The following is a 23,344-nucleotide window of genomic DNA, read 5'->3' as shown; positions in this document are numbered from 1 at the left end:
AGGGTACTAATGAATTTATTGGTAGCGTCATCACCCTAGTAGTTTTATTATTCAACAACTCTCTCACTTAACGGCAATATTTTGGCCCTTGTGCTTCATTACTCATGGCCCTCATGATTCCTTATTCATGTTAAGCCTTCCTGCTTAACAGAACTGTTTTTATTTCAGTAAAGCAACCAAAAGTCCATTGAAATTAATAGTCCATGGCTTGTGTCCTTTCAAATCCTTATCATCTAATAATTCTGAATGCCTTAGAAGTTAAGAACATATTCTTAATTTAATATTATAATATACACATTCTTGTAGGAATGCCTAAAACAGATATTAAATATTGTATTCTAACACTTGGAAAACAGATACTTCTAGTGTGGGTTAAAATGTGGGAGAAATTGCCACTTGTGGTTTAATAACAAAGTTAGAGAAGGAGTAGCAACTGAATTACAGCACAACAAAGCAAAACAAAATGTTTATTACAATGTCTATTCTAAAATAACCTAAGTATCAGCTTAACATTAAAGTATGCTTTGTTTAATAGTTCTCAGACTGTGAAAAAGATACAAACATAAGGAAGGCAAAAAAGACATTTATGGTCATCAAATAATTTAAATATCAGTATTTATAAATGAAAGTTACAATACAGGAAATAACTATATGGCACCTGAACAGAAGTCAAAAAGTGGTTCTAAAATAAAATCTTTGAATCATCAAAAATAACTACAGTGGTGCTTTGTTGAGCAAAAAGAAAAAAAAACGTTTGCATATTTATATCACTTAACAACAAATCATAAAAGCATTAATCTAATGCTGAATGAAAAAATGTCATAATGTGGTATTATGTATCTTCATGTTATATTAGATTACTGAACATAAAATTGTTTTTCTTAAACCTCAAACTCAAACACTGTTAAACATTAAATAATTTTTAACAGCATTTTAAAACATAATTGTTAAATAGTAAAACATTTTTGGGACATTTTTGAGAAAGAAAAATGTATTTCTTAAATACCTTTTAATTATACTTAAAATTATACAAATGAAAACATGCTGGTTAATTTGAATATTGTGATGAGCTTTGTTTCTTTGTGTTGAATTTATTTTAAATTTAATGTGGCACTTTATTAAAGCTACTACAAATTTAATAATGATAAATCAATAAAGAGAAGATACCAATACTTATGGATACATCAAACTAATGTATTTGGTGCATAGTTACGCATCACATAAAAAAGTAAGCAAAAGTATTTGAATATTACACTATAAAATTAAGCACAATATTATTATTGCAAGTTGCAAACCAAATCTCAATTTTACAAAGTACATCTAATGTTAAACTGAAATAAAGCATAATACCAAATATAGATAAATAATGTGGTATTTTGCAGTGAAGTGCTTGAGTAACAAAAAATTTCTGAAAATCTCTGTACAAATTGAGGAGAGTATAAAGTACATCCTCTTAGATTGTTTTTTTATGTCTGCCATGAACCAAAATAATTTTAAAATATTCTTGAAAGCTGAAATTTACAACTGTATTAAACAAAATATACCAATTACCTGGCAGTGATTTGATTTTAATATTTCACAAAGACTCTAAAAGCACAGTGGCATAGTTATTGCATTAGCAAATCTAAAGGAAGCACACAGCTGAACATCAGCTTAGATTCCATCATAAGAATATACATTAAGTACTGCCATATGAACAGTCTGCTCAGAGTGCAGGTACCAGTTTTCCTGACTAATCAAAAGGAAGCAGGAATGCTCTTAGAACAAAGAGGTTTCACTAGTTCCATCCCATGAAGAGGATTAAAAATGACAGATTTGAAGCAATTTCAAATGCATTTTTTTATTTCTCTTATTTTTCTTGATATTAAAAACAAAATGTAATAACATAACCTGCCTTGCAATGGTATTTGAGATTTACAAATGGTAAATGAATTATACTTGGCTGTACATTGATAATGATAAAAAATAATGCAAAATAATTATAGAAAATGTGAAAATATAAAACCTTTCATTTTTAATAATAATACACCCAATATGTATTACAGAAGTTATAAAGATTAATGTTTTAATGAATGTGTACATTTACATTTATATAAAAGATAAGGCAGCTATTTCTCAAACAGTGCTTGTGGCCTGCCTAATTAATAACTTACATAAACCCTTCCTGACATTTGATGAAGTTTTAACAGAAAAGTACAACCCCCACCCTCCAAACACACACTCGCCAACATCCCCCAGAGCCCTCCTCCCTTCCCTTTCACATCACCATCACCACCATCCCAGGCAGTGAAAGCTCAAAAGGTCCCTAAACTTAATCCTGTTACCAACAGCCTTTGCGTTTTCAGGAGACTTGCAGATTAACACAGCAGACATTATCGAATTTACAACCAGCCGCCCGGACATCTGCCCTACTTTTAGCAGTTAATGTAAAAGGAACTAATCTGGTTAAGAGCAGAGGGCCATTTCATAAATCTGCGCACCAATGACTGTAAAAGCTGTCATGTCTCTTCTGGGGAGCACAAGCTGAACTGAACTGTCAGCCTTCTACTTACTGCTTGTTAAGGCTAACAAGCTCATTCACATACAGTACTAATGAGGAGCGCAGGCTAACACAAGCAACACAAACCAGAAAATTATAAACAACAGTGCTCGCTGCAGTGTCATTTTATTGAAAATGATTTTTATGTGGTTTCTGAAATATTTATCAAAAATACATATCAAAACTGAAAGAAAAGGGAAACAGTATAACCCTCCAGCTGTTTTTTTTATTTTTTTGTACTTATTTTGTCATCTCTGTTGATGGCAAATAGACATAACTCACATTAACTAGCTCATGTTTACACAGCTTCATATTATACAGCATTTTACACGACTCAATTAACCTGTTAGCTACAAATAATTTTTAAAGCTAAAATAACATCTTAATTATGAAGAAACTCACTGATGTCAGATGTATGTCTGCAATTCAAATTGCAAGACTATTACTAAAACAAATTGCAAGATATCACTAAAACATAACTGTTTTAAAGTTATAATAGTATATACAGTATATATCTTCTCATTATGAAATCTTTTCATGGTAAAATGCAGGTGTATTTAGTAATAATTCTATATTTATTTTATTTTTAGATTGTATTCAACACTGTACCAACCAAACATCCATATGTAGAAAAAAACTTTTAACTGGAGAACTGTTGTTTATGCGCTAAATCAGTCACTTTCTGATTTTGGATTGTCCACTTAAAAAATCTCCAGGCATTAGCTGTTATTCTTTTCAATTACATATGAGTCCTTCACTATTCTGGAGGACAAACAGACAACTGCAAGTTAACTGCATTAACACTGCCTAGATCTTGTTCCTCTGTGGCACAGCTAATGGGAGAAATTTCCAGTGTAGCAGAATAAAATATTTGCTACCAAGTTGAGGCAGACCTTGTCGACTCTGAGCCTGCTGCTAAGCAGAGCATTAATAAAATTAAGTAGATTGTTAGGCTTGTATGACAAGACATGTTAAAAATATGCTCAAATAGTGGAACGAACCTACTTGTCAGTTAGAGGGGTCCTAATGAAACATTCCCTCAGAGGGTGAAAATGCACCACTAAGACTGAGAATGATTATTTTATTATAATTTCTTCATACAGTATTTTAATTTCTCTCAAAATTTACAATATTACAAGTATCTAAACACTCCTCAACTTGGTCTTATTGACGGTACACTAGGAATTTATTTGACCCTTGTGCTGAAAGTGACATCTATTCTATACTGCCAACACCGCTACACTAACAAAATTATTAAGCAAATGTAATATTCTTATACAATTTTCTGTTGTCATTTTAGCATACTTTAACATATAGAAACTGAAGATTTTAATTAACATTAATTTTAATTAATTTGAATGATAGAATTACCCAGTGTGTTCTGATGAAACATTCTAGCATTTTGATTAATATTATGGCCACTACTTTGAGACTGAACTCTCAATAAAACATGTGGTATGAGATAAACAATTGTTGGGGTCAAAAGAAAACCAAGCTCCTTTATTCAATATTTAATACAGATATTTTGTAAATAAGTCCATTTATGGGTAATACACACTCCTTTCCCTCACCTCAACCCTTTCATTATCTTTTCAGCAGGTTGCTGGCTCTTTCCTGCTAGAGAGTTCCAAAAACTTCAACAGCCAAGTAGGTTACGGCCAGATCAGTACCTCTAACTGCACACCCGCTAACTCACTCAATTCTAGGTTAATGCCAAAGCCCCTGAACTTGTTTTTTTTAATGTTCAAAATGAAAATCAGAAAATCTGCCTTAAACATAACATAAATGACTAATCAACTTTAGTCTTGTGTCAACAGTTAACAGAAATAGCTTATTGTTTCAAATATCAGATTAATATTATAAATTCAAAACAGACAATTTTGATATCTTCAGATAAAGATTATGATATTGTCATGGTCTATTTTTTTTAAATGCAACTTCTGTATAGGGACAGTAGTATATTTAAATGACATTAAATCTGTATTTTACATAGATGTGCTCTCCATATCTTGTTTAGAGCCACATCTGAAACATGGCAGGATTCAATAATATGATAAGCCATAACCTTTGTGGTTGCAACCCAAGTGACATCCAATCAGTCTATCATTTGCTCTCTTAATCACAGTGCCACCTAGCACCTCTCACAGTGTCATTCTTCAAGACCAGGCAGTTCAGACTCTTGCATAGTGAGCCCTTAATTAAGAGGTTCCACTGTATTGTTTATCTGACCAATGACTGTGAAGTCAAAATGCTGTCACACTAGGCTACTACTGTAAATTTGTGAGGCAAGTGAAACTGCAAGATGTAAGCCCCAGGACTGCAGCTGACATGTTTTTTTTGTCTCTAGTAGGAATCTACACAATTTAAAATACACTCCACCTCATTACAAAGCTGCCCTTAGGAGGCAGGCAGTCTGCGTGTACTAATAAGGTAATGTTATAATAAGGTTGATTTTAAGAGGCTTTAAAATATGCAGGAGCCATAGTAAAGCAATATATGGTCCACTAAAATTCTAAATACGTTAATATTTAATTTGATGTGATATATTTGCATTATCTTGTTAATAGAGTACAGTAAGTTTTATTATTTTCATGCACTGTTTATATTATATAATATTATGTATTATAAAATATTAATATATAATATTCTGCGCATTTTTCCATTATACTAAATCTTCTGTGTTGTGACTTTTATTCATATTTTAAAGGTTCACTTTCTTGTATTAACCAACTATGTAAATCATCTAAATCCACATTAATATTTTTAATACAACTGTAATGAATTACACATAAATAAATAGAAACAGGGAGATAATCATATTTTGTTGAATTCATTAGTGGTGCACAGGCTGCACAGTTTTCCAGTAAGCCTGGGTAAGAGGACAAAGTGTACACAGCCTGATTTATGCTCCCGTGAAGACAAACACTCAAGGCTCTAGACGCTCAAAAGATTTGATTCCAAATAACAGACTTTAAGTCTTGAATTGAAATTTAATTCTGTCACGAAAAGGTGCCGTTGCTCTTGTATGCCTCTAATCTGGGGTATGGTTTAAGTATACTATTGAAGCATTATGTTCTTTTAAAAGTAAACTCTACAAATAAGATGCTCTATCACTGATTTTCTAATGTTTTTAGTGATTTTCTATTTCTCACATTTTTAAGGTTTTTGAATTACCTCTGAAACACCAAAAGAGAGTTCAAATTATTTCAAGTGGATATGAACACATTGAAGCCTCTTAAATATTGAATATAGTATGGCCATTTCTGTAAATCACAAGGTTGGATTTGTTATGTTATAGAGACTAAACATTATGCTACTATTGAAATATTTCAATGTAAGGAAATTGTTTTACAGCCCTAGTGTCTGATACAGAAATGCCTGATTATAAAACTTTATTATGTATTTACTGCAATATACAGTAAAATATACATGCACACACATCTTCTCTGTTAAAATGTACACTGTTAAAACTAACACATTTGATGTGCCTCAGTTTTTGCTTTTGTTTTTTCAACAGAAGCCCATTGGGTTAATGTATGGTAATGTATCATTTATAAACTACCTTGTTAGTACACTTTGCAGGCTGCTACTTTGTAAAACAATACAGGATCCTGCTGAGTATATCAGCAGGTTCTGAAAAGAGGCCGTTCAAAAGAGTATGAGACTTAATAGGGGCTGTTTCCTCAGCGACCACCTTTCCTACCTGCTGTCCCCAGCCGCTCCCTAGAAACTTGGCGGCAGATGTTGCTGCATTAAGTTGGCTCTGAAGTGCCTCTCTTGCTCCCTCATCTCCCCAACAACACAGTCAAACTACATTAGATCCCTTTATTTGTGCCTCAGGCAAGTTAGGGTGTGCAGCTGTGTCCACCCCCGTTCTACCTTTGGTGTTGAAGCCCCTCAGGCAGCAAATGTGAGACCAAAACTGTTCTGCCGCTCTAAACTACATCTGCTGACAATCCAGCAGTCTCGCTGCAGGCTGGTGGGGACCCTGGGTCTCTGCTCAGAACAGATGTCTGCGACAACCTGCTTCCTTACACCTGTATGAGTTCTTGTAACCTTACAGATTCTGCACTGAAAAATTCATGACCCTTGAGGGTTTCTGTCCGTCATCAAAGGCCCTCTTTCCGACCATGTGTGGCTCTCAAACTGGGCCACCCTGCATCAGCTGCTGGCACTGAAAAAGACTCTTCCAGCTTTGATTCTTCATGCCTGAACTTCAATTACTTGATCAAGGACTTGAAAGTCTGCAGTTGAGTTCTCTCCTAAATGAAGTAAGCCTGCCCTTTGGGGTCCAAAAATGCATTTCCCTGACCACGCTGACAGTAGCTCCTGCTCTCCTGATTAAACACACTGACATATCTCCATGTGCAGTTAAGATCACTTTGTTTCACTTTTTCTAGAAGCAAATCATTCACACAAGTATGTATTCCCATACAGCAGATAAAACCAACAGAACAGAACAAAAATAATAACATTCATATTTTAAATAAACTGTGTTGCATAGTCATTTGCAGTAAAAAACTATTTTAATATTAATAAACCATAAAATAACAATCATCCATTCAACACAAGATTTAAAAATAACTAAATTAAAGGGTGGTCAGAATTGCTCATGCTCCTGTAATAAAAATGTACATCTTTTACTGTTTTAATACAGTCTGCTCATTTTGCTATTTATTTTCAATATATCGATAATTTTTCATTACTTGTAGAGATTTAACTGTCCAAAATTTTATTTTAATGAGTTTGAAATGAGAAATGAAGATGTACTGTACTTTGTATGTAAAAGCAGAATTACACTAAGGTTTAAGAACTACCACACCCAGTGTTCTACATACTGTATCTCTTGAAATGCGATTAATATAAATAAGGTAATGTTTATTTTTTTCCTACACATGTATTTTCTATTTCAGATATGCTGTGCTACTATATGTGTTAATGCCTAACACAAGGAAATTAATCATGAAATATATTTTTAAAGCATACTTGTGTCATAAAAAGAAGTGAGGAAACAAAAGCAAATTAAAATATGCAGAGGAAAAAAAACAGGAAATGTAACTGCATAGGCCAGGCTATGCATGGAAAATTAAGGTATCTGCCTCTCCACCTTTGTTTGAAGATGAAGCATTTACCTAGTTTATTCCAGGCAAGGTCAACAGTAAATTAAAACCAAGGCAATTCAGTACATGCCCATCTGGACAGTAAGTTTCCCAAGAAACTCAGGTAAGGAACATTAAAATATGGATGCCTTATTTAAATGTTTCCATTATATATTTACAAAGAGATGCACCTGTGGAAAACCCCCTATAAGACATATAACCAATGATTAGGGAAGTTCTTTGAACTAGGTGAGATATTAGTCGCTAGCTGACTTTCTAAGTCTCTAAGTGGCTGGCAATTGGCTGAGCACCACTCCTGAAGCCTTCCAGGCTCTAGCAGGTTTGTGATGCAATCAGTGAAGGGTGCACCTCTTCTTTCATTTCTTTATTCAGTTCCAGTACTGAACTGTGTAGCCTGTGGTGTGTTAAAAGACAAGATGCTGGAAGATATGTGGGCTGTAGGAGTTTGCATGCACTTCCTCATTCTCTCCTGTGAGAGGCTGCATGTTTTAGTGCCATGACCCAAGCTGAAAAACACACAACTGACAATACCAGACAAAAAATAATTGATTATTCTAATTTACCTAATAAAAAGCTGTAATTTGAGGATGACTACCTTCTTTTTCGTAATCTCTTTTTAACATTAAAATACTGTACAAATGTTTTCCTATTGTAAACCACATTCTTTAGGGTGTAAAAACAGATATTGTACTATATATAGAACAGAAGGAAAATATTAATGTGTTTATAATCATACAGATTTGTACATAAAAATTTAAATATGAACATTAAAACATATAATATTTTAGAATTTGTACATCCATTTTATTTTATCAATGTTAATTTGGAACTTTGAAGTCAAGTCTGATCTGAGTTGAACCTGGAAATATTCCAAGAACAATACCTGGTTATTACTCTTTCATTACAAATGGTCTGATATTACATTGCTCTTGGTTTCTAGTTTGGCAGATAAAAGACACAATTACAGGTTATATGCCTTGCTATATTTGTTACAGTTGTTCACATGTAATATATACTGTTTCATATTAAGTCTTTGTAAACAAATCAAAATCAATGTAATAACTGAATTTTAAATTAATTAATGGAATGTAATAATATAAATGCAGGAGAAACACAATATCTTATCTACTGTACCAAAACTAAAATCTAAAAACATAAATTACCTTAATCTGCAGAATAAGAAAAACTACAGTGTTATATTACAGAAAAGGATTATAGGAAATAACAATATCCTCCTTTATTAATGTACAATGAATACTAAACCTTTAACAGCAAGCAAAATCAATCAGCTCCACAATTTTATTAAATAATTAAAACGGCTAGACTTGCTCTGTATTGTGTGTAGGACTGATCTGAAGAACACGTTTTTCATTAAATGGTTTTCTATGGAATTTGTATTGTTTTTTTAGATATAAAAAAGTTATCACTCTCAGGAAGAGTGCCATTAATGATTAAAGAGACTGAATACAAGGTTTCAGACAAATCTGAAGAACACCCAGCATTTGGCAAAAGGAAATTTAAACTTTGTGCACTCTTCAACATCTTTCAGTATTGATTAGCCTTATGTAAGTTCCTTTGTTTAAATTATAACCTTTGTACCAAACATATACTTAATACTAACAATGCAATGAATTCTTTTATTATTTGCTCAAGATTCAGAATGGATTAATTTACCTTATTTTACTATGCCCTGAATTTATTTCAGTGGGGGAATACATTTGGAAGCCAAAGCTTTACCATGTTATTTCCAGAATGACATTGCATAAGGCTGTATTAATATGGGGAAGGTTTGTTGTAAATTAGATTCTACTCACATTTCAACTCACAGATTTCAGCACATCATGAAAGGAACTCTTTTGTTTTAAACAGTACCGCACACTTTGCAATGTGTGGTTTTATTTATTCCTATAATGCTAATAAGGATGCATTGAACTTTTGCCAAGTTTAAAAAACTGCCAAGCCCTGAAAATATGATATCATGTACCATAATAGGACATGCCTGTTGCATCCTAGAAGATAATGGCTAGAAGTCACATGACCATATAAGGTATTTCAAATATATACACAACAATATTTCCAGGAAATTTGCCACTGCAGTCAAAATACCTTTTACTCCTCTGATAACAATCATTATATCAAAACTAAGCATGAATGCGGGCCAGCTAAAATGTTTCTTGTGTTTAAACAGGCTCACCTGATCATGTTATAACTGATTTCTTGGGTGATAAAGTTATACTTTACCCCCTCTCCAGAAGAGCATGTTACTATCAGGACAGCAGTTTGTTTTTTAACAATTATGTAATTACATTTGTGGAAAAATATTGAAGGTAGTACTTACAATACGTTAACTAGTTCAATATTCTGAAAGCCATCATTTCTTATACTCCTGCACTGTTTAATTTCTTAGTGTCACCTATCAATGAGGTAGCATGCTGTACTTGTGGTTGTTGTATTTGCATTTGAGCTATTAAAAAATGAAATTAAACTCTTTAAACCTTTTATGTTTTACAGTGTTTTACAGTGGCCCACAATTTTCATTACCTTGTAATAAATAAGTGCTATTTTGGTTTGTGTTATACCGCAAACTATTTTTTCAGTCTTACCTCATCTTCTGGCTGTGGTCTCATGAGGGAAACTCTGTCATACTGTCGTCGTAGCAAAGCCCAGAGAGCATCCAGGCGACCCTGAACACATAACCAAGTTACAAGCAGTACAACAGTGTAAGAACACATTCTAGAAACCAGGAAAACTGAAATGGAATGAAATTAGGTGGAAAAATAAAATAGTATTTTAGTATATGACATTTTCACATGATGAAGGGGGTGTAGCATAATCGTTTTTTTTTACAGTAAAAAAGGTACTGTAAGAAAATTCCACTTATAGTTTTAAATCTACATTTAGATGATTTTAAATCATGCATGCTCAAAAAATAGGTGTCTATTAAAGAATTTCAGGATTTTTAATTATCACTTTATCCATGGAGTCCTCACCTTAATTGGGGTATACCACTTTGATTCGGGGGGATGGTACACAGGAGGAGGTCTAGCAGGTTTTTTCATCATTGGCTCTTCAACTTCCTCTAGTACATGAATTTTAGCATTTTTTGCTTTCTCTAATCTTGCTCCCTCTTCAGTAGATCCTTTTTCACCCCAGCGCACCTGCATTGATAACCATAAGATGTTATACAAACAATGAAATGTATTGTATTCACTAAAGGTGATCAAAAAAAGAGAACAGCGAAGAAGTGCGCAGTACCAATGCAAATACTTCAGCAATAGCCTGCACCCTTTTAATAAATCTCTTAGGATGGGCAGTGACAGATCAAGAGATGCCGTCTGGTGGGAGGTGGATGCTAAGACACTCTGTCTAAGACAAAGCCTTTCTTTCCTTCTGTTAGCTTCCATTGCACCATATTTTACACATTAGGACGTAATTTAAAACCCAGCATTTCTGTGTCCCAACCATCCTGGCCTGGGGATATAAGTGTTGAAATATATTCCGCAATTTCATTCCAACTGATCTGTTAGTTAACGGAGATACCAAACAAAATACTTAGTATATGAAACAGCAATTTTATATTTTCACACTATGTGTGTTACAGAATCTAGAGTTAGCATCACATGGAGGTCTAATGCAGCTCTCACTGATGGCATTACAACATCATAGGCAAGGACAAGCCTATTGTGCAGCACACCAGGCACTGTCTGGATGACCCAAGTCAGTCAGTCCCGACAGCCAACTTTGCTTTGAAGATTGGGTAGCCACTGCCAGCTAAATGTATATCTCAGACTTGAGCCAGTCATGTCTACATCATAGGACTAATCTATGTTTTCCAGATTAACAACATTATTGGCTACTCTTGTTATTTTTAGCAGGCGTTATTTACCATTTTAGAAGAACAGTTAAAATGAATAAAACACTCCTAATGTTACTAATTCTACATGGACTGTAGTACCCATTGTGTATTTTATGTAAATGGAGTGAAGGCCTGATCTTCATTATAAAATTATAATTGCCCAAACATGCTGAGGGAACTCCTGAGTGCAGCTTCACTGTTTGTTACAACAGAAGAACTGAAATCCGCTATGTAGACGCAATGTAATGCAGCATTAAAGTAAAGAATTGAATTTCAAGACTCGTTGGAAAAGTTGAGTTTATCATTTCCTCCAGTCTCAAAATCCTTGTGATGTCTCTTCTTCTCAGGTTGGAAAGCACATAGTAACAAAAAAGATGGCATGTAACACTTTATTTACTCGATTCTCTTTGAGTGTGGCAGCCAGCAGAACTGGCTGAACAAAGGACTGACATGTACAAACCCGGAAGATGAATTCATTAATCTGACAGCAGCACTCAATCTCTCATACTCATGATGACTTAAGATATTCAGAGTTAACAGCAGACAAGATAACTTAACCTGTCACGTCAAAGTCATCAAAGCCTTTTGAGAACAGTGTCTTACAATATTCAACAAGATTTTGTTAGGAAAGAAATACATTCAGCATGAACTCTGATGTCACCTAATTCTTTTCAATGACTATTATCATAAAAGATCAAGCGACCATTTTTGTTTTGTTTTTTATCTGAAACAGCACAAAGCAGTATGCATTCTGGTTCAAATTAACTAGTTTACAGTACTATATCATAACATGTATACAGACACAAAGGCATATCCCTTTATGCACTGGTAATTTATTTTATTGAATTTTTGTGAGATAATGAAACCCATCTGAAAGCATTAATGAAAAACTAATTGCTTGTTTCACTTTATCTGCTTATAATTCTTTCAAGATATTTAGAACATAAGTGACTTTATGTCTTGTAAGCACTATAACTTTTCTTACAAATTGAAGTTTATTTTGACATTAAATTGTAAAGACATTGACAGTGTAAGTAAAAAGTTAATTTGAAGGGATTAACCTCCATTCTTTTTATGCCACCAGCCCCTCTTCCTCCATAATACGAAGCATCCACAGTAGGCCACTTCTTCTTAGGCATAGGATCCTCTTCTGGTTTCTACAATGAATTAAAAATAAACATAATAGGGTGTTGACATTTGTGAGGGTTCCATGCAAAATGCAGTCGCAAATAGCCACAATTGCATATAACAAGGTCCACCTCTGTACCATTGCTTAATGTCCTACAGTTTATAGTATGTAAGGTTAAAAGACATAGAGTAAGTAACCCTCCTTTCTATTATAGTTAAAATTCATTAATCAGTTAATTAAAACAAAATTTCTCAACTACAACAATAATTATCTATAATTATGAATGTATAGTAATCAGGTAAAATAAACAACATGAATCCCTCCTCCAGTCCAACTGATGCCAGCACTTTCTCTCTCTGACTCACTGATTAGCACAGAGTACTGTAATGAAAAGAGCAATAAAAATGTCAGTGAACCTGTAAAGTTGGCTCCAGCCTGTCATTCTCCATGGGGCAGACACAAAACAGGGAGTGTTTAATACAAAAACATGACCAAACTAGGTAGGGCAGCAGGAGGCAAGGGTAGACTCACTTATTAGCTAGATTCATCTCACTATCTTAGTTTGTGGTGCACTTTATTTACAGTAAAAATTGAATTTAACAACTTTTGGCTCGGTTTCATGCGTTTCACTCTTCTTCCATCCAAGACCCAAGCCAAAGCTAATCCCAAATAAGCAAATTCCCACATTTTAAATACACAGATGTCGAGACCCTACTGTACATGCACACATTATACAGTACATGTGCTAAACATGAAGAAAATGTAGAAAAAAAGACAAATCTAGCTAGATCAATTTTTGTATTTAAATAAAAATATTATATATGGTATAAATCATGGGATTAACCTTATCCATCCCCTTGACCAAATTGAAAGTCCTCCTGGAATGGATGTACTCTTAAGTATCTTGAATTATCTTGGAAAGTGTACACACTACAGTCCTGGTTAGGGTTTTGAATTAAAGAGAACCCCTTGGACATTCTGTCTGAACCTTACGATTTTTATGTGTCTTTCGCACTACACACTTTAGAAAGAAATATCCAGAACATAAATAGAAAATACACACAGACACATTGTACTGTCCTCCCTACATGTGTGTATGAAGCTGGATGTAGTTAGACAACCAGCCAAACTTTATTCATAAAACACATGCAAGTCAGGTAATAGCATCTTAGCTCCATTGTTTAATTGACATCATCAATGGTAGAACAGAGTAGAACAGTTTGTCTGGTATTATGAATGAGAGTGAAACTAGAAAAAAAGGAATATACAGTACTTACTAACTGTACTTTTCTGCACAGGCTCCACAAAATTCTAATAATATTCAATCAATAAGAAACTTTAAATGGTCTTAGAGTATGTATAAATATACAACAGAACATAACTTAATTGGTATAGCATTAACAGTTGTTAATGTTAACTGCAAGTATGCTGTCATATGTTGCGTTGGAATATAGCGTATGCTGAACATAAACATATAGAAACGATTCGAAAGGCTGTATGTACAAGATATTCTTCAGTATATAACTGGACAAATGTAAACAATAAAATTTACTTATAGCCATTGCTTTCTTAAGTGCTACGAACAAGGATTGACCTGGATTTTATGGAGCTCATTTGCACTTCCTACACTATGAACATAAGAGCGCTAATTCCTGTTTTACTTTCTGTTTTGCTCTATATCACCGACTGCACTAAAAGGACTGTCCACAGGAGGTGCCAAAAACACATCAAGATTAAACAGAGGGCAGAACACTTTCTGCCTGGCATCTTAAATGCCACTACAAACTATAACTGAACACCATTTTAACTTTTCAGTCCTCTTTAGGAACTAGGAGAATGACCTATGCCATGGGCCTGACAAACCTTTTTGAGGTGCCCTGAGAGGTGGTCTTGACCTCTATCTTCCGCACCTTATGATCACTGCTAGGGAATACTGAAGTGATCAATGCCATACGCTACTTTTTATGTGAGATCTGACTCTCCTTTAAGAGCACGATGTCTCCTACTTGCAAGTTTCTGGATGAGTTCTTCCATTTGCACTTGCTCTGCAGAATGGGAAGGTATTCGCGTCTCCAGGCTTTTACTTGTCTCCACTGGCTCTTAAAGAGATCTTTCTCTGTGAAATCACCTGGAGGGGCAAACACACCTGCTTTCTGGGTAAGTAGAATTGCAAGGCTCAAGAGAAATGGTGAGTCTGGGTCACAGGAGACCAGGACCAGTGGTCTTGCATTTATTATTACTGACATTTCAGCTATAAAGGTGCAAAGGACTTCGTGGGAGAGGTGAGATGGTCTGCTCTGCAGTAACATGGAGTCAAGGATCTTACACGTCATGCCAATCATATGCTCACAGGTGCCTCCCATGTGTGATGCATGAGGGTGGTTGAATTCCCATGTGCAGCTCTGTTCACTTAAATATTGTTGGATCCTTGGATGCTCCTCGGGATCTTTTGCAAGTCTCAATTCTCTACTGGCTCCAATGAAGCTTGCTCCACAATCAGACCTGAGCTGCTTTGCAGGACCACGGACAGCGAAGAATCTTCACAGGGCATTAATACAACTAGAAGTGTCCATGGACTCAATCACTTCAATGTGCACAGCTCTAGTACTCATGCAAGTGAATAGCATTGCCCAGTGATGCTTTGAGCCTCACCTCTACTGGTGCACTGTGTAATAACATCCACCCTCACATAAGTGAAAGAAGGGAATGTGCTATGGCGTTCTTGGGGAAGATCTGCCATCTGTTGTTCCTCCATTTTGCCTCTGAGCTTATGACATGTAACACAATGGTAAAGAACAGAACTGATGAGCCTCTTACCACCAACTATCCACAGACCTGCTGCTCTGATGGTTCCCTCCATGAATTGACATCTTTGGTGTTTCACCTGTTCGTGGTAATGCCTCACTAACAAAGTTGTAACATGGCTCTTTCTTGGGAGTATGAGATGATTCTTTTTGGTCCATTGCTGTGTGTTTCAGCCGCCCACCTATCCTGATGAAACTATCTTGGAGCATAAGGTTCAGCTTAAGAAGAGAACTGGTTTTGGACAGGTTTCTCTTCTTTGTGAGTGCACTGATCTTGTCAGAGTATACTTCTCTATGAATTGATTTGAGAATATCCATTTTAACTGCGTCTGGCTTGAGGTCTATTTCATCCAGAATGAGTTCCGGCATTTCCACTGCCAGCACTGCTGCACATAGTTCAAGTTGGGGTATGGTTGGTTCTGGCTAGGGGGTCAACTTAGCTATCCACAGAACAAATGTTATATGGCACCGTCCATCCCTTGTGACAACTCTGAGGTATGCCACTGCTCCAATGACCTTGTTAGAGGCATCAGAGAAGAGACACAACTCAGTGTACTTTGCTTTAGACAGGCCGTGAGGGGCATATGTGTCGTGAAGATTTCTCAAATCTTGTAGTGAGTCCCTCCATGCCTTCCACTCTCGTAGCTTATCCTCTCAAAGTGGAGTATCCCAATCACAAGTGTCAATGGAGAGTTCTCACAGTAAAGCTCTCCTTGTATGGTCACTAGTGCCACTAGACCAAGAGAGTCAAACAGACTGTTGACTGTGGACAAGACCCCATGGCATCTCCTACAGGGATCCTGAAGGTGAACATGTCTGACTCTCTTTCCCAACATAGCTGTAGGCTTCTTCGCACTGGCAGAATTTCTTCAGTGAGGTCTAAGTCTTTTATGCCTTTAGATAGGTCCTCAGTTGGAAAGGCTTTCATTACTGTGGCAATGTTTGAAGCAATCTTGTGCAGCTTTAGATTTGACTGTGTCAGGGATGCTTGGGTCTGTTTCAGTAGACTAATGGCCTCTGATTCTCTTGGCAGAGATGTGAGACCATCATCCACGTAAAAATGTCTCTGCACTTACGTGTATCTGATGCATGCTCAGGTTCACCTTCTTCAGCTGTACATCTCAACCCATAGATAGCGACTGCAGGGGAGGGGCTATTCCCGAAAACATGCACTCGCATTCGGTACTCAGCTATGTCTTTAGTTATGTAATTGTCTCTGTGCCATAGAAACCTCAGGTAGTTCCAGTGGTCTTCCCTCACTACAAAACAGTAGAACATTTGCTCAATGTCTGTGGTTATTGCTACAGCTTCTTTCCTGAAATGGATCAGCACACCAAGCAGAGAATTGCTAAGGTCTGGTCCTGTAAGCAGAACATTATTGAGGGATATGCCACAGTGCTGCACACTGGAGTCGAACACAACCCTAATCTGTCCGGGCTTCTGAGGATGATACATTCCAAGAATTGGTAAGTATCAGCACTCTTCTCCCTCTTTTAGTGGAGGGGCTGGCTTGATGTTTGTTCCGAAACACCTTTCCCATAAAGGCAGTGAACTGCTCTTTCGTCTCTGGTGCGCCGCAGAGAGGCGAGGCGGAGAAAGCCTGGGGAGAGGTTATTAGGGAGAGGCCTGGGAGCTCTGAAGGGTAAAGGAGCAACCCAGCTATTTGTTAATATTTGTGGAATTCCTCTTCCATAATCTTTATAAAGACTTGGTCTTGGAAGGACAGAGCACACTTATTGTCATTTTTGGTTGTCTCAAACACTATACTTCCAAGCACATCATCGGATGCTTTGTTGGTATGAGCATTTGCATCCAATTCTGGGATGTGAGCTGCCACAGACTTTAAGTGAGAGTGGTAAAGTGCTGGCTCTGGTGTTGGTATTTCGGAGCAGTTGTTCAGGATTTTATTGCACTCAATGAGCAGAGGAAGGTCTCACTCCTCTATTCACAGCCTCAATTTTGAAGCCAACTGCTTTTCTTCCCATCATCTCCATGACTCCAGCACAGATTCGCAGATAGTATGGGGATGGGCTACTTTGAATTTTAAACAGATCAAAGAATTCAGATCTCGCCAATGAGCAGTTGCTCTGATCATCCAGAATAGCATACATTTTAACTGAACTTTCACGCTGCCCTCATGGATACACTTTCACAAGACATATCTTTGAGCATGAACGTGCTTGCAGACCTGGACCATATTCTTCAGTGCACTGGGAGTAGATCGCGGATGAACTATTGAGGTCTTCCTTGTTCTTTGCATAATGCTCAGACTCCTGAGAATCAGGTTTGATGACCAGGTAGTAGGACCTGGATGCATGGCTGTGCTGTGGCTCTCACTTCCATATTCCTTGCACTTGCACGTTCCTCTATGGGCTTGGCTCTGAAACCTCTACATTTTGCTAGGGGATAAGGTTTGTTGTGAATAGGGCAGTGCTTCATGAGATCCTCTTTCTTTGCTGTTTTGTCTGTGTTCGAGTCAGCTGTCATGACAACATCTGTTTTGTGTACAGAAATGGGAGTTCTCAGGCTAACATTTTTGGATATAGGCTTGTCATACCTGACAGGGCCACTACAGCTCCAAGACAGCACAAAACTTGGGTCATTCCTGGTTCTGGCCTCACTGCAGAAAAACCTCGTGAAGAAGGAGAAAGGGGGGTAGCACATATTGTGTTCCTCTTTGAACCTCAAACCTACAGTGACCCATTTTTCTTGGACACTGTGAGGCACCTTTTCCTCAATTGGATTAATGCCACAAGCTGCATAAAAATAAGCAAGACCGGGTAAATATCCATCCTCTTTTGCAGACAGCAACTCCATGAGGAGGTCTCCGAGTTCTCTGAGTTTGATATGATCTCTGCTGGATATGCGTGGCAAGTTGTCTAGCTTCCTGAATAGAGCACTTCCTATTACCTCTGGAGCAACATAACACTCTGCCAGTCTATCCCAAACCATTTTAAGAGCCGCACCTGGGTTGTTTATATGAACAGCCCTGATCCTTCTGACATGTTCAGATGATTCTTTACCTAGCCACTTTGCTAAGAGATCCAGCTCCTCAACAGGTGTCAGACGTAAACCCTGGATAGCATTATTGAAGGATGACTGCCATGTCCTGTAGCTCTCAGGCTGGTCATTGAACTTTGTCAATCCAGCAATCACAAGCTCTCTGCATGCTAAATACTTGTTGAAGTCGACAATGTTGGAGGTTTGGGCCTCCTGTGTATGATGCTGGCTGCGCTAAAGGGAAGAGTTCATTATAAGCCCTGTGCTCTGTGAGAGAGCTGTCTTTTAAAGGAGAGGCTTTAATGGAAGAGCTGCATCTAGGCAGCCTTGTATGAGAGGCGGATACAATCTGTGCTGACACTTTTGTGACATCCTTTTGGGGCTGCCCACTTGCAGAGAATGGGTGTTCATCAGTGTTGCGTGAATGATTCACCTGGGTAACATTATTGTTTTGTTGCTAATGATGTTTTCATGTCACCACATGATGGTCAGCCAGACTGAAAGGTGTCAGCGTCAAGTGTTTCTTGACTCTGCTTCTGTACGTACTCATCTGACCTTCCCTTAACAGTTTGGGGTGTGAATGAGCTACAGTGGCTGTGGATCTCTTCACCATGTACATCTGCTGCTGCCTCTAATATTTCAGCCTGAGCCTGCGCAGCAGCAGCCTCCTTCTCCAACTGCAGAGCCTCTAGTGTAGCCTCAAATGTAGCTTTTTCTGTCTCTAGTCTTGCCTTTTCTCTTTTCATAGCCAACTCCCTCCCTGCAAATGATCGTGCAGGTTCAGCTAAGGCTCGAGCTCTGCTGCTGCACTGCTAGCTGATGACTGAGAGGAGCATGTGTGCCTTGAACTGGTTACAGAAGCTTTATCATCTTCCATGTTTATAGTGTTGAATTCTACAGTGTATTAAACTGCTTTCTTTGCTCGCTGCATTTGATGGAACACCTGGCTTTTCACTGTACTGTCACACATTTTTAATGTTTCTCTTTAAAAATCAATTTCTCACATTTTGGCACACCTACAGATGCAGTCATTCAAAATGCACGGTACAAACCTGTACCGCAGGCAACTACGTGTGCACCACCGCGCCCTATCGTGGTTCGTGATTGGCTGGCCAAAATGACCAACAGGGGCACTCGTGGTGCATTGGTCGGTAGTGAAAAGATTTAATCATTTAATCTCTTTACTGTGCACATTAATCTGTGCACATTAATCTGCTTAGTATTGAATATTTATATGGAATTTTACCACTATTTCATAAACGATATTAATTTAGGAACATAAACATATTATGTAAACTGTATATTGCTGGTATTGGTATTTTAAAGAAAAAATACACACTAGTATTCCATTTCTCCCTAAACATTTTAAGCATCAAAGTATTACGTGGTTATTTCGGAACGTTTTTACGTGCTCCTTCTGACCATATTACTGTACGTATATGTACTTTGTGAAAAGTGATCATTTTAACCTTTTCTGCTAATAAGCTCGTTATCGGAGTAAACAAAGCATACAGATCCAGCCATTCAAAACAAGCGGGCGATACCGCATTATTTTGCAGTGCGCTTTACGCAGTCTACCGCGAGTTACCGTAAATTCTCCTATAGTACCGCAAGTAAAATAATAGTATCCGGAATTTCCGGAAGGTGGAGCTAATAAAGCTCAACCTCTCATGTTTGAGCTGTCGCCATCAAAGTCTTTAACGAAGATATTACTAATAGTATTAATAATGAATGACCGTGGACAAGCTGTAAACTCAAAGTATTGCCCTGGTCCACATTCTTTTTTTCATTGACCGTCTTTGTAAAAGTAACACCACAGCATTTCGCAATCACGCATTTGTTTCCAATCATGCAAAGTACAGTAATTTTTGAGAATCTCGGATTCACCATGCCTTTCACGTGCTCATAAAAGAGATTGATTTAGGAACATAAACATATTACTGTATGCAAACTGTACTGTATACAGTATGTATATGTATATTTAATGTCTTTACTGTGCCCATTTAAGTATTGAATATTTATATGGAATTTTACCACTGAAGGGAAATCTTAGTAGCTGAGCATAAAAAGAATAGGAGCATACTGTAACGCGTGTGAAGGCCATAAACGATATTAATTTTGGAACATAAACATACAGTATATGGCTGGTCTCAGTACTTTAAAGAAAACATACACGAAACATGGTTTCATTATGACCAGAATCGGTCTTGAGATATTTTTAACTTGATTTACAGTATTTGAGAGGTATGTCTTAACACCGATACTACAGTGCTTAAGTACTGCTCACGTATATGTTTCTAGGTTTATATTATGCATTTCATACGGTCAAATTACTTTTGAGCAACTAATAAGAAGCGCGAAACGGTATGCGTTTTAGTTTCGTTTTTGTGCTGGGACCCGTGGATTGATTAGAGATATCAAGTACATACAAGTCATTTTTTAAATGTTGTAGTTTGTCTTGTAAAAATGTTACGAGAACATCATCGGTCAACAATTACACAGGTTCTGTTTCCATATTGCGGATTTTGGTTACCTAATATTATTTTCTAATTTAACGTTGTGAATATATGATTTGGGCAAACAGAGCCGCAAAGAAGTACATTATGGGTTGTTGTTTTTTTTTTTGCAGTTTTATCTAGAACAAGCGATGCTTAAACCTTTGTCTGATTCTTGTGAAACTATCCACACGACAGTTACAGTACCTAGGAGTTGACTTCAGTGATGTCACTGATGGGATGTTTCTAAAAATCCATCCTCTGTAAAACGTCTTCTCTAGTTGTCCTGCATATGTATTCGCTAATGAAGCTGTGTGTTCTGAGCCTGGATCTCTACATTTCTGTATGAACCAGCTTAGAGGGCTAAAGACAGCTTGTGTTTAAATTGAGTGTAAGGCAATTTATGCTTCTAAAGTCATGGTCAGCATTTATTATTGTACTGTGCTGTAAACTTGTTCTGTGCCAAGTCACATTATTTTATAGCGTTTTTATAGCGTTATCAAATCCGGTGGCGCTGTGTGTTAGTTTCCTGACTCCCATGTCACATGGTCTGTGATTGAAACCTGTAATACCAGTTTAATTCGTCACAGCCAGCACTCCGGTTGTAAAGTAGAAGCAGGCGAGATTTCCAGCGAAAAACACCTCCCCCTTCTTCAGGTGTGAGGGTCTTCTGCTCAGAATGAAACGCTAAAATGTAATGTAGGCTCTGAATGGGTTCAATTATGATTTGGGCTTGATTAAGGTCGCTGCCTTTCATCCAACACCCTACTTGAATCCTTCTAAACTAAAAATCAGTGTTAGTGAGTTCTAAATAAAGAGGTATCCAGGTAACAGTGAAACGGGCGGACAGTCTGGGGAGATCGCCCGTTTTCCATGTAAATAGTTCCCTGGTTCCGCACCCCTTGGTGTTTCTCTCGCTCTCTCTCGGGTCACCTGATCATTAGCTCGAAAGATTTGAGTGCTTTGTGTATATTCTAATGGTAGTGGGGGCAGGGTGTGTGGGAACAGGTTTGGTTGAAATTGCATTGGAGATCTATGTTCTTCACACCTGAAACATTTTCTCTGAAAGCATTTTCTTCGCAGTTTAACCGATCTTGTTACAGCATGTTACAGTTTACTATTATTAACCATATTAATTTTAAGTGCTTAATGTAAAATCTTGTAAAAATATATTTTCATTGTTCAAATATACATTAAGTCTGACTATCATATAATAAGTTAAATACAAAACTAAAGAAAAAATAGGGTTAAATATAATTCAAAATATTTTGCTTACAATATTAACTGTTTATGAATAATAAAATGTATTAACTAAGGAGTAGGATGGCACAGTTGTTAGTATGTTTTTTGTTTTGTTTCTTTTTCATAAATACAACAGTAGTACCTGATGTCTCAGTGGCTTTCAAAATTAAATTATGCATGCAAACCTGTGAACTAGAAAGATAACTAAGATATCCATCCATTATATTCCATAATATTCATGAAATATATGGCGCTGAAATATGTGTGACGCAGTGGTGGCCTGACACGGTGAGGTGCCCTGGCAGCTGTATGATGCAGTGGTGGCCTGGCACGGTGAGGTGCGCTTGCAGCTATGTGACGCAGTGGTGGCCTGGCACGGTGAGGTGCGCTGACAGCTGTGTGGTGTGGCGCAGTTGTGGCCTGGCACGGTGAAGTGCGCTGGCAGCTGTGTGATGCAGTGGTGGCCGGGCACGGTGAGGTGCGCTGGCAGGTGGGTGATGCAGTGGTGGCCTGGCACCGTGAGGTGCGCTGGCAGCTGTGTGGTGTCACCGTGCCAGGCCACCACTGCGTCACATAGCTGCAAGCGCACCTCACCGTGCCAGGCCACCACTGCATCATACAGCTGCCAGGGCACCTCACCGTGTCAGGCCACCACTGCGTAACACCACATAGCTGCCAGCGCACCTCACCATGCCAGGCCACCACAGCGTCACACCACACAGCTGCCAGCGCACCTCACTGTACCAGGCCACCACTGCGTCACACCACACAGCTGCCAGCGCACTTCACCGTGCCAGGCCACCACTGCGTCACACCACACAGCTGCCAGCGCACCTCACCGTACCAGGCCACCACTGCGTCACACCACACAGCTGCCAGCGCACCTCACCGTACCAGGCCACCACTGCGTCACACCACACAGCTGCCGGCGTACTTCACCGTGCCAGGCCACCACTGCGTCACACCACACAGCTGCCGGCGCACTTCACCGTGCCAGGCCACCACTGCGTCACACCACACAGCTGCCGGCGCACTTCACCGTGCCAGGCCACCACTGCGTCACACCACACAGCTGCCAGCGCACCTCACGGTGCCAGGCCACCACTGCATCACCCACCTGCCAGCGCACCTCACCGTGCCCGGCCACCACTGCATCACA

The 23,344-nt window shown here is 37.9% G+C and overlaps 1 protein-coding gene across 1 annotated transcript in view; it reads right to left on the bottom strand.

Moving 5' to 3' along the window:
* antxr2a (ANTXR cell adhesion molecule 2a) overlaps nucleotides 1-23,344 on the bottom strand; it is a 234,761-nt gene that overhangs the window by 69,172 nt on the left and 142,245 nt on the right. Inside the window, exons 14-16 of the mRNA XM_088911903.1 lie at nucleotides 12,577-12,672; nucleotides 10,650-10,817; nucleotides 10,263-10,343 (exon numbers count right to left, since the gene is read on the bottom strand). Of these exons, the coding sequence (XP_088768029.1) occupies nucleotides 10,263-10,343; nucleotides 10,650-10,817; nucleotides 12,577-12,672 (345 nt within the window). The remainder of the gene's footprint in view (nucleotides 1-10,262; nucleotides 10,344-10,649; nucleotides 10,818-12,576; nucleotides 12,673-23,344) is intronic.

Source organism: Atractosteus spatula, chromosome 3, assembly GCF_055471065.1.
Source record: "Atractosteus spatula isolate fAtrSpa1 chromosome 3, fAtrSpa1.hap1, whole genome shotgun sequence".
NCBI classification, from domain to species: Eukaryota; Metazoa; Chordata; class Actinopteri; order Semionotiformes; family Lepisosteidae; genus Atractosteus; species Atractosteus spatula.
The sequence above is the reverse complement of the archived record's forward strand: the minus strand, read 5'-3'. Positions and strand labels throughout refer to the sequence as shown.